Raw genomic sequence first — 19,430 nt, forward strand, 5'->3', positions numbered from 1 at the left:
GATCAGCGATATGTGGAAGGAAGTTGCATAGAAGAAGTAAGTAAGGAGTTTATCAGTGTTTGAGTCGGACACAAAGACTGAAGAGACGATTAAAATAGCTTCATTAACAGGAGGGAAAGGTTTCTTTAGTGTAGTTCATGTTAAGACTACTCTTTTTTTTTTTTTCTTACTGTGATCCCTTTTTTTCTTGTGCCACTTATTCAGAATAAAGTTTAGCATTTGGAGTTAAAAAGATGTTTTTTTTTTTTAATAAAAGAAAAGAAAGAGTTGTCTTGCAGGTGCTGCAGGATTCACCCGGCAGTGGTGGTAGTGGAGGCAGCGGGGGTTTTTCCGGTGGTCTACAGAGACGTTTCAGATCCTCTGCTCCTCCAGTAGAATGAATTATCATCATCATCATCATCTTCGTCGTCTGGGTCCATTTCTATTCTAATCTGAGGCACAGGCTTCAGCGGACTCGTCTCAAGGCTGAAAACACAGATACAGACGTGGTCGTTAGGACATGAGTGGAGATTAAAGGATCATTTAGTTTTTTTCTACTTTTGGCTGTATCTGTATCACGTAGTTGCTGAGAAATGGGAAAGCTGCAACATCGTGAAAAAGAAGTCGAAACACGAAGACCATTAGATGTTCAGACAGGTTGTAAATCAACCTCCAAAGTTCGTCACAGTTTTTTGGGGAAATTATTACCCGATCGGTCTCTTTTGTAAACTTTGTACTACAGCAGACGTCATACTTGTACGGGCAGTTATGGAGCAACGTTATCATTTATTTATAGTGAATGTTAGTCCTGTGAATCTGCATAAAGCTGAGCGGAGCTGCAGAGTGGGGTGATAATTGTCTGTAGGTGACGCCTCTCTGATCACACATCGTAATTTAATCCATTATTATAAACATTTGATACAAAAAATACATATTATAGCTGCTTTAAGACTTCAAACCCATCCTTACAATAATACAAGACCAGAACTCGTGTCTCCTCTTTGTTCAGAAGTATTTTTTTCATCTTCTGTTTTAGGGACCGTCTTAAAAAACATCAGATGTGAAATTGTTCAGTCTGCTATTTCAGCATCTCATTTAGTGCCACATCGTCAGGTCACAGGTTCAAACAGTGTTACAGTGTTACAGCATTGTGTTCCGGTGTCTAAATGAACCGCAGACATACAACCAGTGATCAGTGTTTGATGGTTTCTGAGGTCATTTGAGCACAAAGCAATTTGGCTTCAGTCTTAGTGGGACAGGATTAGTTTTAGCGGGGAGGGGGCAGCATTACTCCTCATTACTAAAGCATTGCTGCAATTCATCCCCATGTCTAATGTCACTGACTCTAATGGACAAGTGCCCAGACCACTGAAATGCACAAGGTCTCTGAAGTTACATGAAATCTGATTTTATTGCTTTTCTTCCTTTAAAATAAGCTTTTGCTACCATTTTTCCATCTGCATGAAGTCATATGAAGCTTCACTTTATTAGCAATGAGCAAAATATTAAAAGAAATAGTGATTGATTTGCAAACACTTAAATAAGCGTTTCTGTTTGAGTGCACACAGCCTGCACATCTGTCAGTAGAATATGTTTTTAGTTTGTCAACAGTTGTGAACAACTGAGATGTCTGATCTCTGCAGCTGAAAACCAATTAAAAATCAATCTTGTAAATTGTTTGTTGACATCATAGATGTACTGTGATCACAGCTGCTTTTCACACATTGTCCCGAACACTAATCCCCTTCAAGTGGGGCTGTCGTCAGCACTATTACGACAGTCACAGAGCAGATGGGGTAAAACCGGAACAAGCTGTGACCCTTTGGGTTTGACCCGTGGACGCCGGTCATCATGAGAGGTTGTGACAGAGAAACGTAATCTCTTCTTGAGCAGCATAATCATTGTTTTAAATATTTAACCCCCCCTCCAAAAAACCCCACAAGGCTTGTTCTGCCTCTTTAAGACTCATTGTGTCCTCTTAAGCGAAGTGAAGCACAGTCTGTATTTATAAATGCAACATGCACTTAATCTAGTAATGGTGACAAAGTCAATACTGTGACTGTGAGCTTTTTATGTGGCATCTGTCATTTTGGGCATACAACCTGCATGTGTATGAATATTTGTAGTTATACACTCACAGGAAAACATATATGGTTACTCAAATAGCTCATGTTTACTTTGTGGACATTTGTAAATCAGCAGGTTTTGTACTTTTCACTATGTATCTGCTGTAAGGAAGACTGCAGTCAAACAGTGTGAAGCCCTGATGCCCTATTTCTTGTCTGTACTGTACACAGTGTAATAAAAAGGCAAAAATATCCACAAAATCACTTGTAAAGAAAATTGTATGAAGTCCATTATATTCATAATAATCAACCTGTTAAACCAAAGATCTGCAGAGAGAGGAAATATGACGTCACTGCTACATTAATTAGCCTAACTGACCTTTAAAGTTCAGACTAGCATCATGTTAGCCACTTAGCTCGCTTTCTACCTTCTGTGACCTTTGATGCCACGGTCATGAATGAATGTAAAAAAAAAAAAAATCAGGGCCAGTTATATTTTGCTTTGTTTCAGTTTTAACTGGTGTGACACACACACACACACACACACACACACACACACACACACACACACACACACACACACACACACACACACACACACACACACACACACACACACACACACACACACACACACACACACACACACACACACACACACACACACAGAAATCTCACCCTGACAAGTAGCTGTCCCGGTAGTAGCGAAGCTGCTCAGCACGACGTGTGTCGCTCAAGGAATGAAGGGGACTTCTCTCCTTTCGAGGAAAAGAAAACAGTCATTAACGTGCATGTACGTAGTCGAGATAATGAGTTATATCTTGTCTCACACATGCTGAGTGTTACATTAAACCAGAGCAGCAGGTTTTCAGTCAGACTTTACACTTTCAACCAGAGAAGCGGAGCCAGCCGGTGTAAGTAGCTTCTATTGAGTTTTGGATGGATCAACAACTTTAGCTTATCTAACCAAAGTAAAAACTGGATAAAATCAAACATGTATGAGTTTAGCAGATTTGAAAGGTGTTGTTTGCTGTTGAGGTCAATCATGGACAGTTTTAAACCCTGATCTAACTGTTTTAACTGTGTTTTGTTTGTAACTCGACATCACTGTTAATGAAGGCAACCTCAATGATTCTTTGAGTTTAAATAAAAGGTTTGAGAGGTAAAGTGTAACGTGGTAAACAGCTACCCGAAGTAGCAACAAAACAAAGCTAGATTTTGGCACATAGGAGCAAAATATTCAAATATTTTAACATGAATTTGAAATTAAAAATTTAGTGAGTGTACAAACAGAAAGCAGAGAAGTGTATCGTGCTTTTTAATAGTTTTTTTGAATGTTTATAACTTTTATTGCCATGACTACTTCTTCAGCGCCACCTCAAGTCTACAGGAGGGGATTATTTGATACTTAAAATGTATTTATGATTTTATTTAAAGTTGAGTATTCCTGGAAGGCAACTGTTTACCTGATTAGAGTCACTATGATTATACTATACTGTCGCTACTCTATGATAACATCTAATATGTTTTTGTTATAAAGTGCTGTAAAAAAAACAGTAGATAAGAATTTGTTTGGTTACCTATCCTACAGTACTATATTTAATCATACATAAACAAGGCTACGAATAAAAGTTACATGTAATTTCGATACATGTTAATAATACAGTATCATGTATTTACTATATGTTTATGTAAGCAAGGTAGAAATACAGATTAAATAAAGATTTTAAAGAGTGTAAACTGAAGAAAAAAAACAGGTTAAGTGGAGCAAGAAAAGAATCAAAGAACCGTAATAAGGATTAATTCAGATGTGGAAGTTCGAGCTGACATGGAGAAAAGTGAAAAATAAGAAAAAGGAGGAGAAAAAAAATAGTTAATTTCATGCATTAGAAGACAGTCCTGGTGTGAAGAAAAAAGCAATCAAAAAGAAAGTGTTAATATCATGCAGTGAAAGTCGAGCAGTGATAAGAGACAAACAGACGAGGTTAAATAGGAGAACAGAGCAGGAGTCAGGCAGGAGACGAAGAGGAGGAGGAGGAAGAACAGGTGTTTGTTTTTTTGTTATTATTCCTCCAGCGCTGCAGGTCGTTACTCACTGTCAGAGGCCTTATCACCTAAGAAAGGCTCCTGCTCCATCATGTCCATGGGGATTTTAATGCTGGGAGCATTCTCATTGTAAGGGTAGTCGGACTGTTGGAGAGAGGAAACATATGCTGAGACTGGACATCTACAGGTGGAAGTAGGTGAGTTGGCATCAACACACACATGCAATCATATTACTGTATTTAACTTAACCCTAAAAGAAAAAACATAACAGTTAGTAGGGATGATGGTGTCGGGGGGGTTTTTTATGATTCTGGTCCAAGGATTCAAACATAACGTCCGAAGAGTTCAGTCTGTATTCAGACTCAAAATCAACATGCATGAATTGATTTCCTTTTGGATTGGTACTCCAATCCAAAAGGGACATTCAGACCTGGTCCACATAGACCTGAGGATAATTAGACCTCATCCAAAATGCAGTCAGCCTCAATAGATTCAAATAGAGAGAAAATAACAACAATTAACCAGCAGCTGTGGTCTAAAACATTCCTGCAGGTCAAAGTTCACCCTCTAAATCTCACCTCAAAAATAAGATTATTTACAAGTATAATGTTTAAAAACAAATAAATACATTTTTCCTTTGCAATATTATATTAAGTAGTTGTTATAGTTATATTAATGTCGTAACATCAAGAGGTCAAACCTACTAGAGTCCACTTAAGATATATAGCATGAGATCATGGCGGTACAATAAGACCAAACCCCACTTAACTAGACTAAGTCAGGTCTAAGAAAGTAACTGATTAGACCCACAAAGATCTCCTGTTTAGTTTTTAGGTATCAGGCTCAAGCAATTCTCATTAAACTCAAAACCACTTCTCTCTAAGAAATGATGACGAAGTGTCCGATCTACAGTTATTTCTGTTGAGTTATATTAGATATTAGACGAGAGAGAATTTAGTTAGAGATGCAAAAACCTAAAAACACAAAGAACTTCTCATCAGTCCAAAAACCAACATGGGAAACTGGATGAAGGTCAGGGATTGTTGTTCTGCTGAAGTAAAGCCGGCCAGTTGTTTGTGTTTTTGGCACTGAGGAGTCAAAACATGTTAAAATATGTGGCAAAGTTGAGAAATCTTGACATCTGTAGATACTGGTATTTGTCAGCCTGTGGACCCTTAAAGTGTACATGCTGCTTCAAAGGAAGAAGAGACGGGTTGAAAGCAGGGCGACACACTCAGGGAAAGGGGCTGGGATGTAAAATAAGACACTTCCTGTTTCTTCGAAGAAAGATAAAAGCTGGTTAACACACTTACGTCTTCAGCGTCGCTGTCTATGCTTCCTTTTTTCTTCTTCTTCTTCTCATCCTCCTTCTTCTTCTTGTCCTTCTCCGGGATGATGTCATCCAGGAAGCTGAGATCGTGCTGGGAGAACATGTAGTCCATCGCCTTTCTGACGGCGACCAAAGCAAGAATCTGAAAGCAGCAGAACGAGAAGGTTTAGGTTTATGTTGAGAGGTTTTTTAAACTTTAAGCCCTTTACATGGAACAGAGTTAAATACAGAATATTAGAGCTTTAAAAGACTTTTTAAATCCACTAGCTCTCCTTTAAACACATACAGACAGACTAGATTTGGAAACTCTTACCAGTAAATGCATCTTAACTCTTTATTTACACTATTTTGTAATGTGTGACAATTGTCTTAGCCTGCTTAAATATTATATATTACTATAATTATATATTACTGTAATAATGTTTTTAATGCTTCCTTCATCAGTTATCTCTAAAAAAGACCATCATAATGACAGTTGATAAATTCACTGCAATCCAAAAACACAACATAAGAGATTTTTGAAGCTTTGAGACTTTTACATGGAACAGAGTTATTTACAGTATATTATAAGATACAAATGTTAGTTTTAAATGCAATATCTCCTCTTACGCAATGTACAGATAGACTAGTTGTGGCCTGTTTATATTATATATTATTGTTATATCGATGTTTTTAATGCTGCCTTCATCAGTTCTCTTTTGACTTGAACCATAATGACACTAAACCTGATATTAAAGTTAAAAAAAAATTCACCGCAATCAAAAAACAGAAAACAGAGATTTTATGGGACTCTCCAAATACAGACTGCATTTACACAGTTTTATAAATAGGTAACTTAACTTAACAGCCAAACATCTTACAAAAGAGAAAAATGTTTACTAATATTAATACACATTATGATCAAAGGGTTTAAATATATCACACTAAATGTACTTCATTCAATATTCTAGCTTTTATAATGTCTTACTTTTAGGTGTATCACATAATTTAATAAATATAATGATATTTAAACATATATACACTTCCTGAGTACAAAAAATAACAGTAACACAAAGTACAATTCAAAGGGCAATAACATTAATAATACAGCAGTGTTGAGTGCTGCATTTACAACCCTAAAGTAAAAATCATAGTCTTGCTCATATTATAAAAGTATTTTTATATTATATTTTTTTTTACTTTATTGCTTTTTTACTTATTATTTATTGTTCTTTATTCTTTTTTATTGATGCTCTTCTATTTTTTTACTATCCACTTTGCTGCTGTAATAATGTAAATTTCCTTATTGTGGGAAAAATAAAGAAATACCTTATCTTATCAAGCTGACTCTACATGTTTTTTTGTTTTAGTTAACGGACAGAAAACTGATTATTAATTGAAAATAAATGGATGTCACATGACAACAGCTGAATCTACAAGACCAACATGAATGTACATGACAAACTGGAAAAATCTAAAGTTTTGTAGTAAATAAAATACTTAACCCTAACCCTGTATATTCTGTAACTTTGGACTCTTGTCCCGTTATTTACATTTCAGAAACTAAAGCAACACAATATCACTCAATAGCACAATTAATTATAAATATAAATTTACATAAGCACAAAATATTGTTCATTTGTAGCCTCAGGTAGTTTATATGTTAACATGATTGTCTCTTACCATCACAGGGAAAATAATGGCAGCCACAGTGGACTTGAGGACCCAGAGCATAGCCAAGCAAAGGATCTGGATGAAGGTGAAGAGGTGGACCTTCCTGAGGGGAACATGTCGCAGGTACACGAGGTCCGGCTGATGTTTCGCTGGCATCAGAAGCAGCTTCAGACGATCCATAAACTGCAGACACACATGACATGTATCAGTCAGACTAACAGCTACACTAAGAGGAAGATAATTCTCATCTTTTGTTTCCTTCGCTCCAAATTATTTATATACTTTATAAGACACTAAGAAAGTATTTACCTGTACTCCATTGAGAGAGGCAACTCCCATGTACAGGAAGACTCCATACAGCACAGGCATGGGGATGAACTGGGTTAAGAAAGAAAAGGCAGCATATAAATGACTATAAAAAACTTTTTGTATTCTAACAATACAAAACAATCCTGTACAGCTTTCAAAAAGCGGTGCAAAACAAAAGCAGACAACTTATCTTGGCTCAGTGTTCAAGTAAATTCACGAATTTTACATTTTAAACCAAACATGATGCAGAGATATAATAAATTAATCTAACCTTTGACATTTGTGTAAGTGATATAATGGGATTATTTTGTTCAATTAAAAACATTATGATCAATCTAATACTGTAGGTATTTAAATGAATGCACTTAGATGAGATGTGCTTTAGTTTAGTCTTTTTTACTCTATTCACATTTAAATAATTCATTAAAACCTGATTTCCTGAGATTTACTTTTGTAGTACAGCAGTAAAAATGTGTTGTTCGAATGTGGAAGTTAAAATGTTGTAATGTTCCTTTCCAACGTCAACCAAACACTCAGTGGTTTTGAAAAGAAAAAAAGATAACGAGGAAACAGAAGTACTAATCAGATGTATAAACAGGAAATAAGTTCAATATTTGATTAATTACCTTCAAAATAGGAGCCATAAATACAGACAGCCCAGTCAGGATGAACACACACACACCAGTGACCCTCTGCTCTCTGCAGAAATGAGAGGAAAAATATTATGTTGAGACAAGACCAAAACAACACCTGTTCAATGTGATTTCTTTAGTTGGAGAAACCTGAAAACTTATTATTTAAGCATAACATTCATTTCACAAATTCCCAAAGTAGAGACATTACAATGTCTGTAGGAAGTTCAGAGTTGATATTTCAGATGTTTTTGTGTATCTAGTGAGAAGAGTTTGTTAGTTCAGCTTTCAGCTGTCACATCAGGGGTCTGAACGATGTCACCAAAAATACGTAAAAACAAAAAATCTCTAAAAACAGGTACAACATCACAAGTAAAATGTCTAACAGTGAACACAGAATAAGAGAAGTTGAAGTGTGCATGAAAGCATTATAATCTTGTTATGCTGCCGATTATGCAACTCATTTGAATAAATATCCTTTGAGATTGGTTAAGTATTAATTTAATATGACGGAGGCAAAATAAACTTCTCTACTTACCTCTGAAGTGCTTTTTAACAGCCACATGAGCCACATTAATAAGCAGAATTTGACCAGCTAGGATTAACCATCCAACATTAATCTACTGTGTAAATCTGTGTAATTCTAAGCAGCTTATTACGCTTCACTTCATTACCTTCAACAAGGGACTTTTTTTATGTTTTAGGTCCAGTGTGAATGTTTGTGTTTCAGTTAAAAACTACAAACAGCAGATTACAGTGAAATGTTGTTGAAAAGTTACAGAGTGAGCCAAGAAGGTAATAATTTGGTTTTGGCACACACAGCGCCACCGTGTGGCCATTTTTACACCAGTTTCTTTTGGCATTTAAAATCTGAAACAAATGCATATTACATTTTTTGTAGTTTGCTTGTTTAAAAGCTTTTTTTCCCCCCAATATCGGTCAGAGAGTTTGTGAAGGTTGAGCCTCACTTTTCAGCAACTCCTCTCACAAAGTCCATCTAATCTTCATCACATTTGATACAAGAAATATTCAAATGAGCCCCAAAAGTTATTGTGTCTTTGATAGTGTCGTACTATTTTCTTATCATTGGTTGCCAAATTCCTCGTAGCATGGCCCACACAATACACCGCAACAAAGCTTGGATGACAGGTGCATGAGACTAGTGTGATGGCATCTAACCTCTAGATGATATTTGAACAATAAGATTTATTTAAATAACCTTAACTCAGTGATCATGAGTACATTTTCATCCTTGTATAAAGCTCTGATGTTACTTTTTGGATCCAGATGCAGTTTAAAAACTTGCTCTAGTAACAAAATAACCAGTTTAAGGTGTTGTGCAGACTTGGAGGAGGTACATGCATGCTTTCAGACTGCTTTATGGTTGAATAATGTGTTGTAAAACTATATAACTGGTGGACATAACATTGTTTCTATTGGATGAAATATTGTCCAGTCTCACCTCACACCCAGGAACTTTGGTTGCTCTCCGGGAGCCGAAGTTTCAGTCTCCATCTTCAGACTGTCGATGTGAGCGATGGAGATGACGGTGGCGGCCACGTACCAAGGAAGACCCATGAAGGAGCAAACTATCATCAGAAAAGCCACCCAGAACAGATCCAGATGGTAACCTGCCCCTTTCTGTTACAGACAATAAACATGAGGTCAAAAGCTGTTTTATGGTTTGATTGCTTGATTATTAGAAGGGTGACAGTAAAAAAAAAAAAGGGGGCGACATTAATTCCTGTCTTTTCCTCAGAATAACTTATGTGAAATACAGACTTCTTACATCCATCTACAGCTGCAGCACACAACGCTGATATCAAAGAAACTGTAAGTCAACTTCAGCGACGGCCTGAACATTTCAAGTAGCTGCTGTTTTAACTGAACTGTGTTCAGACACTCCCATGAAACATCTCTCACTCCCGTGAGAAGAATGACAATCATATTTAGCTGCAGTGTGAAGGTAGACGTTGTCCTGCACGGGGAAACACATCAAAATGTTCCACTTTTCATAAATCAGGTGTGAGGATACAAGAAGGGAAAGGACAGAAATAGAAAGCCTGAGTCTTTTACCGCACATTCTTTACCGAGCATTTTTCCTGGAAAGCTTTTCGATGGCAATCATCCAGCATTTAACGGCAAATACAGAGTTATGCTGCAAAATCCTGCTCTTATTTTGGTCCAGTGCAAGAGCATAGAGTGTTTTAATGTCAGTCTTCCCATCTGTGGTACAAGAGCTCAACACAAATCAAATTTTCCCTCTAATTTGTTCTTTATTTTTGTTCCTTCATCATTTTTGTTCCTTTTTCTTTATGTTGTCCTTGGTCTAAACATTATTTTCAGCTTGTCAATCAACTGTGAAGCACTTTGAACTTTATTAACCTTAATGAAAAGTGCTCTATAAATAAAGTTTGATTGATTGAACACTTTCAACATTTCCTCTCTGTAAGCTTTCCTCACCTTCAGCTTGTGCTCCTTCCTGTTGACGATCACAGCAGTAATCTGTTGATCCATGAAGAGCAGGATGGTGACCAGCAGGGCGGGCAGAGCTGACGCCAGGTAAACCCACCAGGGGTTTCCTCCGAACGGGGGCACAAACCAACCCCGATTAGGACTTGTTGGCTACATGAGAGGAAAACAAAAGAGTCAACCAGTGAGCCAACTAGAGAAAGAGGAATTTGTGCTCATTACTTATTTGAGACTGAAACTTTTAAATACTGTACAGACCCGAATATAAGACGATATCGAGTCGTCTTATATTCAGCGACTGGACAATTACGTGTTCAGAAGGTCAGATATACTTTATGGGTTGTTTGTAGCCTTAATGTTGCTAGGCTAGCAAGTATCTCCAGTGTTTGTGTGTTAGCTCATTTTAACCTGCAGGAGCTTCTGAAGGATTATTTAACATGTTTTTTCCTGAGGAGTGAATAAATGATAATGATTAGTGAAGTGTGAACGTCTTTAACGCAGAAACAGACCAGAGTCTAATTAATCTGTCAAGCAGCCAAAAATTACCGTTGTCACAAATGATGAGGAGCTCAAACAGACAGTCTAAAAAATATTGGATAATTGAAGAAGTCTTTATTTATTTATTTATTTGTTCTTTCTTTCTTTTGGATTTATTATGTTGCCTTTTACATGTTTTTATTTTATTTATTTTTTAACTTATGAATTGGAATGACTGCTTGTATATTCTTTGTTTATACTACTATATACTCTGTTTAATAATTCTTTTTTAAAAAGGTCTAAAAAAAAAAGTTCTGCTTTAATGCAAGTGTTTCACTTTTATGAGAGAAAAGGCTTCAGCGATGAGGGTAACGTTCCCAACAGGACGAGTGTGAAAGTGTGTTGTAACTTGGATTATAATTGTTGTCTTATATTTAGGCCAAATGTGATATTAGATCTTCAGTTTAGGGGAAACTTGGATGTGTTTTGAATTGTGCAGCCAGTAAACAGACCACTGTGGTGGTTTTGTTTGTTTTAGCTCATAAACTGCTTTTTCAGTCACTCATGTTCCTAGACAGCCATTAGTTTCAGCCCATTTCACTGTAGTGTGAAAATCAACTTGCGGTGACCTAGAACTTTTTAGAAAAAATGTGAGCTATCGTGGTCAACAAGTCGTCAGCGTTTTTTGCATTCTTGTCATTCCGATGTCAGTTGAAGACGTGCGGGATCGTTTCTGTGCTTTTGACAAGAGTCTAAAGGATATTCATGAAGACATACATCAAAATAAAATGCTCTTAGGTTCAGCATTTAGGATTTGAGGGAGCAGGGACGGGCTTACCTTGAATTCAGTTGGCACAATGAGTTTAGGAGTATCGACACCGATGAGCATATCCACTCCAACGAAGATGAGGATGGCCAGGATGATGGCAAAGTCACTGATGAGTTTTCTCACCTGGATCAAAGAAAAACATGATGATTTGCTTCATTTCCTTCACAGATGACCTGCTGGGGTAAATAAGTTCATATATGCCGATGTCACGTAAGTAAGTGGCTCACAGTGGTGGGGAAGAAAGGGCTGGTCTTGAACTTCTTCAGACCCATGGAGCAGGTGTAAGTGCCAAAGAACAGGATGAAGGACATGAGGGTGATGTCGGGGACGAACTCACAGGCCTTCCCAACCAGCTCTCCTTTGTACTCTAAACACTCAGTTTTCGAGAGGGACGACCAGGTGGCATTCATTGGCTGTGAAGCAGAAAAAAACACCAACACATCACTATATGTAAGACACGTTTATTTTTTTCATTACTCAAAGTCCTTTCAGGTGTAGTAATATAACCGCCGGCACTTATGTTGGACGTCTTGGACTTTTAAGTGTTTTGAAGTAAACAACAGATAAAGTCAAGCCAACAAACTGTGTCACAGTAACCTCAAAATGGAAACAACTCTACTTATCTTATCAAACTATTCACTGCTGCTTGTAACATGACAAACACTCACAATACAACCGTCTTATTCAAGTGACTGTATCTCTACACTGTGGTTGGTATGTGAGGTTTCCAAATCAAGAGAAAGAATTGTAAACAAATTCAGAACAAAGTCCTTTGATTTGAAAAGTGTTTGAAGTAAGATGGTGATAAAAAACAGACTACAGTATCCTACAGCTATAGATGAGGCAGCATAAATGATATCGCACACAAACCATCAAAAAGGACGATTTTGCACTCAGGGCAAATGCCAAAAGACAAGTGGATATATTCATAGATGATCAGAGTATTTAAACATTTTTTGTCAGGGAATAGGATTAAAATAAAATAAAAAAAAACAAAACAAAACAAAACAGAACAAAACAGGAAATACGTACCAGATCAGTGTTATTCCAGTACCAAGCTGAAGAACCTTCTAAAGGATCACCAATGATGTCTGTACTGTTCTCTGCAAAAACACACACACATAAAACACACTTTGTAACACTGAAATTATAAGTTTCACAACACAGTACTTATATTAGCACGCTTATTCAGCTAATAGCTAAAGCTGATGGCTAAATTTCATCAACAGCATTTTATCATCAACTATTTTAGGCTTGAAACGTATGTTTTCTAAATATAATGAAGAAAAAAAATGGCGTGTGATGACAGTGTGGCGAGGTCCTTGGGAAGCAGGAATCCTGGACAAGAGAGAATATTTGTGCTACGCAGTGACTAAAATCTAAATGTTAAGTATTTTATGCTATAATGGCACCATAAGGATATAATGCTGTATATGCATTATATAGTTTTCTATTGTTACCTCTGTCTTTACCTCTGTGCTCCTCTTTGTCTTATTTTTGTCTGCCTTGTTTGGTTTTAATGTCTTTTGTAACTTTGTTAAGAAAAGTGCTTTATAAAAAAAAAAAGTTTATTATATTATTATTTAGTATATACAAGAAAAACAATTGTTGAATGGATGAAAAATAACTTTGGCCTGAGGGAAAAGAAACAGCTATTTTGTTCAAATCGAATCAAGTTTATTTTCAGTACAGTGAACATTTACTGTAGGATAATCTCACACTTAGTCGGTCAGAATAAAGGCATCTTTAGTCTTTGTAAGTTTATTAGATGTCACATTGTGAGAGATGGGTCTAATAACATTTTGTTCATGATCTGTCAGACTGCACAATATTACTTTGAGGCTTTGCACTGAATATGTGGTGAATCGCTGCACTACGATGTGAATAGAAAAAATATATGAAAGCAGAGACGTCATCCATCTGCACCCATCTGATGTTTTGAAAATGCAGCGAAGAAACACAAACTTTTGGGTGACATAGAAAAACAAGTGTTATTCCCCTAAATCTTCTGCAAAAAAACACACTAATGAAATGTCATGCTGGCCGATGTATTATGTGTCATTCATGTCTTATTCTGATGTGTGTAGCTGTGAGTTGCAGAAGTCACATTGTGAGAATTTGGAGAATAATTTTTTTTATCTCTAGTCACCAAAGATCCATATGGGTCATCAGTCTGTATTAAAGTGTCAGACTGACAGACAACAAACACTGGCAACAGTGACTGTTTGGTTCTGGGGAGCGAGCCAGGAGTTCCCTGAATTACTGTCAGTGTTACAGCAGGCGTTATTTATTTATTTAGCATTTATTAGATAGTGGGCAGCAGAGAGAGAGAGAGAGAGAGAGAGAGAGAGAGAGAGAGAGAGAGAGAGAGAGAGAGAGAGAGAGAGAGAGAGAGAGAGAGAGAGAGAGAGAGAGAGAGAGAGAGAGAGAGAGAGAGAGAGAGAGAGAGAGAGAGAGAGAGAGAGAGAGAGAGAGAGAGAGAGAGAGAGAGAGAGAGAGAGAGAGAGAGAGAGAGAGAGAGAGAGAGAGAGAGAGAGAGAGCATTTAGTTACTGTATGTGGCTCGTGCAGGATGCAGGCGGAGCTGGACACCAGTCTGTTCTGATAATGTGTCAGCTGCTCAATCGCCAACACAAGCATCTGTTCTGTCCCCCTCCTCTGGTATGCACTGCATTCTTCATGCGGAGCAACATGGGGAATAGTAATAGTGTGTGTGTTTGTGTATGTGGCAGAGAGATATTTACAAAACAGCAGGGGATTACCAGTAATTCTGCCCTCTCTGCCTCTCTCCCATCCTCCATCAGAAAAGAAAATAAAGGGGCACGCTGTGTCATATTTAAGTCTTTTTTTTTCACTTTTCCATAATCACAATGAAATGTAATTTTTTAGAATTTATATATATATCTTGTTTGGATTATTGTAACAATCATAGCATACAAATTCCACCTGATTGTTTCGGCCTATTGACCGATATTGTTCATCCTTAAAGCCACATGATCCTGCTAGTGGGTCTAAATATAACAAAAACTCAACATATTTTGAGGTTTTTTACTTAAAATTATTTTCTCTTTTTTCATGGCTGAGATTTTACTTATTGAAGCCAAAACTAAGACAGAAAAACTGAATTTAAAATCTTTACATTGGTTACCTGTCTGCCATAGAACTAATGTTAATAGACATTAAGACATTTCTGCCTGCCCTTTTAGATCTTCTGTCTCAAACACAGTGAGGCAACTCTGGCTTTGTTTTATTATTATTTATTATCATTAATGCCCTGATTCTATTGTTAACCAATTTGTGTAGCATTTTATGCATGAATTGTGCTATTTAAGTCAATTTTATCATGATTATTATTATGAAAAAAATGGTCATTTCTGTTCTAATAATTTCTCACATTAAATAAAACAGTATCACTGTGACCCTGTTGTTTGAATTATCCTTCTTTGCATCGTGCACTTATTGTTTTTAAATCGATATTAAGGTGTTAACATGACTATATAAAGATAGTTAATAAACACACCTGTTTTGATATAAAAATAAAGGCTTAAAAATAGAAAAAAGAGGAAGTTAAAGAGACCGTCCCAAAAACTGGATTTTCTAAACCTGTGACAGCCTGTTAATCAATGGAGATGTCTTATTGGCATCCTCGACTCTGCTTACTCAGTGTCGGGATAACCAATGTCAGCTAAATGCCTAAAAGTTAAGAAACAGCATCTCACCTAGAACAGCGGGAGCCATGCAGAGGCAGTCGTACTGCGTCACATAATCCGCCTTAAACCCTTCGTTGATGGGGTAGTCGTGAGATAACTTGATCATCTTCTTGAAGGCATCGTAGATAAAAATGAAGCTGATGAGACAGGAGAAGCCTTCCTCTGTGAAGCGGGTGAAGTACTGCACCAAGAAGCTGGCGTCTGTGGCCACGAGCGCCAGGCAGAAGAACGCCGACCACAAGCCGATCCACAGCCGGAACTCCATGTAGTCAAAGTGATTATCTCTGTGTGGGAAAAAAAAACAAAACCACAATAAGAAAATATTCAAAAAAAGTCAGAGAAATTCATTTTAATGTTAATATTGTGACTTTATTCTGTCCTAACAGAGGTCCTAATACTATGTCATCATCAGCCAAAGTTTAGGACAACTGCTTTGTACTTTTTCGAGAAATTTGAGATTGAGAACATACTTGCTGAAGTTGAAGAGCAGCCGTTCAAACACCAGAACAGGACCTGTGCTGCTGAGGATGGTGAGCGGCTGGCCTCCCAGCAGACAGAAGAGTCCGCCAGCGATGGCCGTGCCCAGAAAACTCTCCAACACACCCTGAAGACACAGAGGAAGAAGTCAGGGAATCATTCGAAGCATACGTTATTTACACTTTATAAACTGTGAAAAGGCTCATTTCTGTGTCTGACCTGCATGTTTTCAGTTGCGTCGCCCAGCAGCCCGCCGAAGGTGATGGCGTTTGTCACAGTTCCCAGGTAAATGAACAAAATGGCCGACAGGGCCTGAATGTGAAATGCATCGGTGAAGTCACTGAAGAAGAAAGGCATTTTTCTTTTGATGTCAAGTATGAGACCTCCGCAAAACCTGGAAACAGAAAAAAAAGATTGTTTTCACACCAGAAACAACAACATGAACACTATATGTATGTTGAGTCTGGCTCTGTATGCCAAGACTGTCTTTTAAATTTTCATGATTAATCAATATATTTTTTAAGAAAAGAGCTATATGACTCCTCCTACTTCTCTGTAATCTTTCAGACAGCTGATTTTCTCTGAGTGATCCAATAATCAATACTCTAAGTATTTGTGCAATTTCAAATGCCAATTCGGCATGCTTGTAAGAAACATTGCTTTTCTAAATTTCACACTTCTCATTGACCATTCACTATTTGATCATATGATTATATTAAAAAGGTCATGTGATGATGCTCAGTGTCCAGTTTTTTGGCAAATCATTACAGCCATTCAAACATTTCCTATCAAATACATTAATTAAAACACTATCATACTGTATCTAGCCTATCTAGACTCAAGCCAAACTTTGGTACAAATCTAAGTCAAAAATCTAGATGTGCTTTAGTCCATGATTTGGTACCTTCCGGTCCTCTTCAGCTCCTCCCCTCCACCGTGCCCCCCTCCTCCATGACCTCCATCATGAGGCATATCTCCGTTCATCTGAGATTCTCCTCCTGCATACATGTTTTTCCTAAAATACACAAAAACACACAGTTTCATTCAGTCAGGAAGTTGCAATATCTCCGATTGCCACATCTGCTTATGTTGATACACATTATAAACCAAGTTGCAGCATGTTGTCATAGCCTCATTTTTATTTCTGTCACTACCTGAAGAAATATTAAATATCCTAATCAATGAATGCTCACATTGGCAGCTGACAGTCACAAGTTTCCAGTTTTATTGAGTAACTGCAGCTTTAAATAAAGTCCCCTGTGTGCTCCTCTGCTGCTCTTTCATAATTGAACGCTGTGCTGTACACCTGAACACACCTCAGTGATTTTGCAACTCTTGCTTTTCTATAAAATTATGTACTTATTGCAGACAGCATTTACATCTGTGGCTTCTTACATGTTTAATGCAAGATGTGCCTTCACTCCAACTCTCTATTTTATCAATTTTCATGTTTTGTGTTGTTTTTAAATGTGCTGTTGTACTGATTGTGTGCTTACTAATAGTCTGTCTCCATTGTTAAATCCTCCTTACAGTTTGATGAAGGCTTGATGCTGCTCTACCTGCAGCTCATTATAATATAGCACTGATTATACATGTGTTAAGTGCATGACATGCGTTTATTAAATATGTTGCGTTGGTTAAAATGTGTGTTTTCATGCAGGGTTTTCTCTGTCAGCATGTGTGGGGGAAATGAGTTAATAAATGACCAGAAGCCTACAGTAATTTACAGCCTGAGGCCCTCGTAGGATCAGTGAACACTTGTCTTCAAGTCTTCATTCATGAGGCTGATAACGAAGTGAGGGGTTACTTTTGGTTACTGTAATCTTTCTATACTGTCTTTTTATAGCCCTCATAAATACTTTTAAAATACGTTTGCCCTGCCACTGACACAAGCTGAAACTATTTTCTTATTTTCTTAACGTAAGATGGTTGAAATCAGTAAAATGATTCTTCTGTTCTTCTGATATTGAAAGTAACACAAAATGGCAAATGTATGTAATATCATACATAAAATAAATGATATGATATTCAGTTAAACATTACATAAGAAAAACAACTTTCACATGTAAAACTAAAACAACTGAATTTTTAAAAATATAAACACAATCTTGAAATACAACTTCACTGGAAATCGGTAAATCGGTAATATTAGATTATTGCTGTAAAAGACAAGGGACACATACAGCTTTAGTTAATGCAAGAGCTGCAACTATAAGACAATTAATGGAGAAGTTGATCAAAAGAAAATTAATTGTCATCTATTTTGCTAATTCAATAAACATTTGAGTCTTTTTTTAAAGCAAAATGCCTGAAAATGTCCTGTTTTCTGCTTCTAAAATGTGATGATTTAATGATTTTCTTCATCATAGTGGATAGTTTTTATACTTCGTTATATTTTTACAAACTTTTATAGACCTTTTATCAGAAGACGGGAGAGATTTTGGAGGCTCTATCCTGATGGTGGGGTCCCATTCTCCAGGAGGAAGCACAATCACCTCATCCAGGAACTCATCGATCCCAGCCAGCAGGTCCTGTCTGTCCTTCGCCTTATACGCAATGTCGTGGAAGACCTGGACGGAGACAGAGAAGGACGTGGCATTCAAGTGTAAAAGAAACCTGTCAAAGCTTACAGAGTCACCAGGCAGGGAACTGTGATATCGGATCTGCTGACTAATAGATGAAGAAGAGAGAAAGATCACACACACACACACAAACACACACACACACACACACACACACACACACACACACACACACACACACACACACACACACACACACACACACACACACACACACACACACACACACACACACACACACACACACACACACACACACACACATCAAAAACATCACAAAATCCAGATATAAGTGCACCCATGACGCACAGTTTAAATATTTAACCAAAGAAAATTCTGTAAAGGGACAGAGATGCATTTTTTATTAGTAAAATGTTAAATCAATGTGAATGCAATGCAGCGTGGACTCAGACACACTGTCAGTTATTTTATGAGCTACATCTGATCAACGCTTTTTTTCTTGGAGGTTTTTCATTTACATAAATAAAACACTACAAATACACAACTTCATATTGTGTATTACTCTAAAAATGCTGATATTCATAGATAATTAAAGATATTAATTTGAGGAAGTACTCCAGATGATTTGGTAGATCTTTACTTTATTCAAAACTTGTGGAATTATCTTTACATAAAACCACTATGTAAAAAAAAAAGTTATGAAGTAAGTAAGATTGCGAGTCTGCAGATGGTGGACAAAATAACATGAACACTTACAGTATTATGCAATCCGTCAAAAAATACCACAGTACTAGATCCAACACTCTCGGTCAATAAGAATAAAATATTTTAAGTCTCCCTTTCTGTAGTTTTTTAGAAACATTTACTGTCAAAGCTCAGTGAAAGCGATTCGTCAGGTTACATTCAAA

At 37.0% G+C, this 19,430-nt stretch overlaps 1 protein-coding gene across 5 annotated transcripts in view; it reads right to left on the bottom strand.

The window, feature by feature from the left end:
• Nucleotides 1-2,759: 2,759 nt before the first annotated feature.
• The window catches only part of slc4a4a (solute carrier family 4 member 4a), a 60,894-nt gene continuing 44,223 nt past the window's right edge, over nt 2,760-19,430 (bottom strand). For 3 of the 5 annotated variants that reach the window (XM_062417977.1, XM_062417975.1, XM_062417979.1), the window contains exons 10-25: nt 18,395-18,549; nt 16,884-16,994; nt 16,199-16,373; nt 15,973-16,106; nt 15,512-15,786; nt 12,826-12,896; nt 12,021-12,206; nt 11,803-11,916; nt 10,479-10,640; nt 9,478-9,656; nt 8,010-8,082; nt 7,384-7,452; nt 7,084-7,257; nt 5,405-5,563; nt 4,142-4,235; nt 2,760-2,803 (exon numbers count right to left, since the gene is read on the bottom strand). In XM_062417977.1, the coding sequence (XP_062273961.1) occupies nt 2,760-2,803; nt 4,142-4,235; nt 5,405-5,563; nt 7,084-7,257; nt 7,384-7,452; nt 8,010-8,082; nt 9,478-9,656; nt 10,479-10,640; nt 11,803-11,916; nt 12,021-12,206; nt 12,826-12,896; nt 15,512-15,786; nt 15,973-16,106; nt 16,199-16,373; nt 16,884-16,994; nt 18,395-18,549 (2,175 nt within the window). The remainder of the gene's footprint in view (nt 2,804-4,141; nt 4,236-5,404; nt 5,564-7,083; nt 7,258-7,383; nt 7,453-8,009; nt 8,083-9,477; nt 9,657-10,478; nt 10,641-11,802; nt 11,917-12,020; nt 12,207-12,825; nt 12,897-15,511; nt 15,787-15,972; nt 16,107-16,198; nt 16,374-16,883; nt 16,995-18,394; nt 18,550-19,430) is intronic. The other 2 variants (XM_062417980.1, XM_062417978.1) reach the window with 1 other exon arrangement.

The sequence above is a fragment of the Scomber scombrus genome, chromosome 4 (assembly GCF_963691925.1).
Source record: "Scomber scombrus chromosome 4, fScoSco1.1, whole genome shotgun sequence".
In the NCBI taxonomy this organism is placed as follows: domain Eukaryota; kingdom Metazoa; phylum Chordata; class Actinopteri; order Scombriformes; family Scombridae; genus Scomber; species Scomber scombrus.